The 5,036-nt window shown below is 47.6% G+C and overlaps 1 protein-coding gene across 1 annotated transcript; it reads left to right on the top strand.

Annotated features, from left to right (window-relative positions):
- Positions 1-3,129: 3,129 nt before the first annotated feature.
- Positions 3,130-4,012, top strand: LOC123125887 (agamous-like MADS-box protein AGL61). Its single transcript, XM_044546331.1, has one exon. The coding sequence runs from the start codon at positions 3,202-3,204 to the stop codon at positions 3,721-3,723; it is 522 nt and encodes a 173-aa protein (XP_044402266.1). The 5' UTR covers positions 3,130-3,201; the 3' UTR covers positions 3,724-4,012.
- Positions 4,013-5,036: the final 1,024 nt, after the last annotated feature.

Below are 5,036 nucleotides of genomic sequence, written 5' to 3'. Positions count from 1 at the left end.
ACAAAGCTGGTGAATTTTCCTTAACAGATTGTATATGATGGATACATTCGAAGGCAATAATCGAGTTATCCGTAATAAGCCTGCTCGGAATGAATGCACTTTGATTTTCCGATATTAGCTCTGCTAAGAAAGGTCGCAACCTGTTCACCATGCACTTAGACACGATTTTATATACCACATTGCAAAGACTGATAGGGTGGAAATCTTTTAGTTCACGAGGATGTGGAATTTTCGGTATTAATACCACCGCCGTATCATTGACACCATCTGGCATTATACCTGTGACAAAGAACTCCTTAACTGCCGCAATAATCTCTGCTCTAAGAACATCCCAGTTACGCTGATAGAAACGCGCCGGGAATCCATCCACCCCTGGAGCCTTTAAAGGCCCTATTTGGAAGAGCGCGTCCGAAATCTCTTTGTCTGCAAACGGCAAACTGAGAGCATCATTCATATTTGCTGTAACCCTTTGCTGGATACAATCCAAAACGACCAATGGGTCCAGCGTAGGGTCCTTGGTGTATACTTCCTTGAAGTATGACTGTGCCATCCTCTCCATCTCTGAGGGTACAGAGCACCAAGATCCATCCATCTTTTTCAGGCGCTGAATATGGTTCCTTCTCGCCCTCCAGATTGCTCTACGGTGCAAATATTTCGTGTTACGTTCACCCTCCTTTAGCCACGTAATACGTGATCGCTGCAGCCACATCATTTCTTCTCTGTATAGGAGTTCGTCTAACTGATTCATCTTATTCCGGACCTGAGACCGATCAGCCCTAGTTAATTGTAGTGCAGCTAGTTGACTCCTTAGCTCTTCTATTTCTTTCAATACATTACCAAAGTTCTCCCTACTCCAGTCTTTCAAATCATTCATAAGATGTTGCAAAGACGCAGCCACTGAACCGAGCCCTCCACTCGGCTTATGCTTTACCCATGAGTTAGCAACCATGTCTGGAAGGCCTCGGTGGCGCTCCCACATGATTTCGTACCGTGGCGCGTTACCTTTCGTTCAAAATGCTTGAACATCCCCCAACTGGACAAGTAGGGGTGCTTGATCTGAGCAGGGCGTTGCGAGATGCAGCACCCTCGTTGCTGGAAACAGGTCCTTCCATGTTTCATCCGCACAAGCACGGTCCAATCTGACTTGCACATTGTGGTCACCGTCTTGCCCGTTATTATATGTGTAAGGAACACCTGCAAATCCCAAGTCCATGAGCTCACAAAGCAGCAGGCAATCCCTAAACGCTGACATCTGCGTCTCCGACCGCAGAGATCGCGAGAGATGCTCATGTTGCCACAAGGCTTCGTTATAATCTCCACAGACGAACCACGGTTCCTGCGAAATCGTCGGTTCGATTCTGGAACGGTTTTGTTAGCAAAATATACTATAGCGGCCCCACATGAAAATACCTGAAAACCCGACGGTCCGACCGGCATCTCCTCCCGTGGAGAGTGAACCTCGCGTGGCACCGCTCCGACTCGCCGCCTGAGTGCCAAAGTCCGGCTATTTAAGCCGGACGACATCCCATAACCCTAGCCACATCCACTTCCTCCCTCTTCGTGCCGCCAGCCCGAGCCCATCCACCTATCTCCCTTTTCGTCTCACTCTTCCCTCTTTGTCCGGCTCCGCCATGGCACAGCAGAAAAAGACCACTTATGCTATGCTAGCGCCGGAACGCCGCTTTAAAATGCTGGAGGAGATTCGGGCGAGGCGCGCCGCCCGCATCATAGCCGGTCTACCTCAGGACTCGTCGGGGGCAGAGGAGGAGTAGGAGGAGGAGGAGGAGGAGGGGTGGCAGCAGCCGGTGCCGGACTGGAGGCGAAGGCCGACGAAGAGAAGCCGGAGTTGCAACTGTCGTACATGTACCCAGAGCTGGGCACGAAGATCATGGACATCTGCGACGATGACGAGTAGTGTAGTTAATCTTAGTTGATCTAGGTAGTACGTAAATGTGTCCGGGATGTGCGCGTTTGAGGGGCTAGATTTGTTGTCCGTGTCTATAAATGCTCTTAGATGAAAAAAAAACAATCGAACACAAGGACCGAGCGGGGTGCTCCTATTGGGAGCGTTAAGCGCCAGTTTGTGGTTGCAGCGCACAGGGGCACACGTGCATGGGTCTGGCCATCACTCGCGATGACCGTCACTCGCTCGCATGGACATACGATTGACACGCTTCTCTTAAGATTGCATTTTTCAGGCAGTTCCCTGAAAAAATCTTTTGGTCCAGAAAGAAAAAACCGGAATAGTTTTTTTACTATTTCAAAATTTGGTAAAATAAAAAAATATGTGCACAGGTTCAAAAAAAACTCACGAATTGGAAAAACAGTTCATTGATTTCTTTTAGAAGAAATTCATCGATTTTGAAGGAAAGTACACAAATTTCAGAAAAGGTTCATTCATTTTGAGAAAAAGTTCATCAATTTTGAAAAACAGTTCATATGTTCTGAAAAAAGTTCATCGATTTTAGAAAAAGGTCACCGATTTTCAAAAATATAATCGACTTTGAAAAATAGTTCACAGATTTCAAAAAAAAGTTCATCGATTTTTAAAAAGTTTACGAAATTAAGAAAGGTTCTCTCATTTAGCAAAAGGAAAATAAAATACAAAATCGAACAAACCGTTCCAAAAAAAGAGAAAAAAGGAGAAAGGAAAAGGAAAGAATAAAAGAGTGAAAAGATGTAAGTAATAACATTACGTGCTGGTGGCCGGCTGGTGACTGCAATGTACGATCAACCAGGAGCCGCCGGCCTCGATTTTGGAACGGTTTTGTTAGCAAAATATACTATGACGGGCGCTTGAGGTGCCATGTAGGATGTAGGAAATGCGGAACGAGCGAGCAAATGGATCGGAGCGAGCGAGCGACCGCACCGGAGCGACGCATTATTCTTGGGCCAAGCCCATGTGAGCGTTAAAATGACGCGTATAACACTTCCACCCGACCCGACCCGACCGCGGAATCCCCCGACCGCCGCCTTCTCTCCATCAAAAGATCCTTGACGCGTCCCGGCGTCCAATCCGACTTCGACCAATCATCCTTGACGCTCACCCCTTGAGCCCTAGCCGGAACCTTTCCTTCCTTTATATATAGTGCTACAGCGCGTCGCGTTGAGGCAGAAGAAATCAAGACACACACAGAGGAGGGAACGCCGCCGCCGCCTCCGAGTTTCTTCCCCTCCCTCGCTGCTGGATCGATCGCTGCGATGGCGCGGCCGCGCGGCACGACGAGCACGGGGCGGCACCGCATCGAGATGACCCTCAGGCCGGACAAGAACAGCCGGCAGGTCACCTTCTCCAAGCGCCGCGCCGGCCTCTTCAAGAAGTGCTCCGAGCTCGCCATCCTCTGCGGCGCCCGCGTGGCCGCCGTCGTCTTCTCCGAGGCGGGCAACGCCTTCGCCCTCGGCAGCCCCTCCATGGAGGCCGTCCTGCGCCGCTTCGACGACGGCAACGACGCCGGCGCCCTCGTTCCTGCCGCTGAGGACGACGACCGTGAGGCGCTGGAGGAGTTGTATCGGGCCAGGGAGGCGACCGCGGAGCAGGTGGCGTCGGAGATCAAGTGGATGAATACCATCGGGGACAAGGTGGTCAAGGCCCAGATGGGGAGGCGGTACTGGTGGGAGGCCGACGTGGAGGCGCTCGGGGAGGCCGAGCTGCCGGAGTTCGCCCGCGCGCTCGACCGGCTCAGGGCCAACGTGCGCCGCCACGCCGACAAGCTCCGCTCCTGATTCTTTTGGCTTAATTACTAGGCTTGTGCTTGCTTAATTACGTGGTGGTGGTGGAAGCTTAGCTTAGCTGCTATCATGCACGAGTTTGGTATGAAATCTGGGTTTGGTTGAAGAGAGGCAATTAACAGGGTTGGAATTGGAACTTGAAACATGTTGCATATGGTCATGTCTTTCCCTATGATGAAGGTCTGTCCTTAGTTTTATGTAGGCCATGTTCTTATCTACTGTACCTTTCACTGTAGTGATGCATGGTTCTGTTATGAATTAAGAGGGCTGGAATTTGAAACAATTTGCAGGAGCAAGTCCATCCATGAATCCTGTCTTTCTCTGTTCTTCTCTGAACATGCTCGCTATAACCTGATACAGCACCCAAAACATTGAGAAATGAGTTCGTATATATAGTTGGCACATACTCAGCAAATAGTATCAGCATTGGTCGTGTGGTTTTTATCTGCCTGAACCTGAATATTGAGACCTAAACTGAATGCAGCAAAACAAGTTTAAAAGTTGTCCCGTTTAACAAACAAATATAATTTTGGTCCTGTGCACCTCCAAAATTTATTTCATAGCCATTTTAAAAAGCATGAGTTTACCTTTCTTATCCATATGAAGCAAGTTAAGCTTCCATCCTTTTTTTCCTTGAAAAAAAAAGCTTCCATCCTTTTCCCACATTGCACCAAATGTGCATGTCCAAGTTTTAAGTTTGCTACTTCTGTTGAATACCTGAAGATGCAATTTTCTGTTTGATAAAATGAATGCCTGACAATGTACTCTTGCTTTGGTTAGTATGGATGTTCCTGTTGCTTAACCAAGTTCACTAGCTCAGGATCAGGGGTATCTTCAGGCATTTGAAAAAAAATGTTCAAAGCAAGTATTTGAAAATATACATCATGTATTCGAAAAATGTTCAGGTGCATCAAAAAAAAATGTTAGACGTGTATACAAAAAATGTACAATGTGCATAAAAAAAGTAAACATATATTTTAAAAAAGAAAAATGAAAATAACCAAAGAAAGACGATGAAAATTGTTAAAAACAAAAAAAAAGATCCATGAACACTAGCACCCAGAACATATTTTATAGAAGAAGCCCACCCGGGTGAGATCGCGGAAATTTGCTCCCAACGGGAGTCAAACCCCGGTCTGCAAGGTAGCACCACTGTGCCCTTGCCACTAGGCTGCTGCCCAGCCCTAAAAAAATCACACGGAAGAAGAAATGAAAACCAACGGAAGGTTCTAAAACTGGTACGAACTGGTCTATGGTACCTATTTGTAGAATACCGAACTATAGTACCTTCCGAAAATTGTTATAGG

This window comes from Triticum aestivum, chromosome 5D, assembly GCF_018294505.1.
Source record: "Triticum aestivum cultivar Chinese Spring chromosome 5D, IWGSC CS RefSeq v2.1, whole genome shotgun sequence".
NCBI lineage: Eukaryota > Viridiplantae > Streptophyta > Magnoliopsida > Poales > Poaceae > Triticum > Triticum aestivum.
Note: the sequence above shows the minus strand (reverse complement) of the source record. Positions and strands in the feature narration are given on the sequence as shown.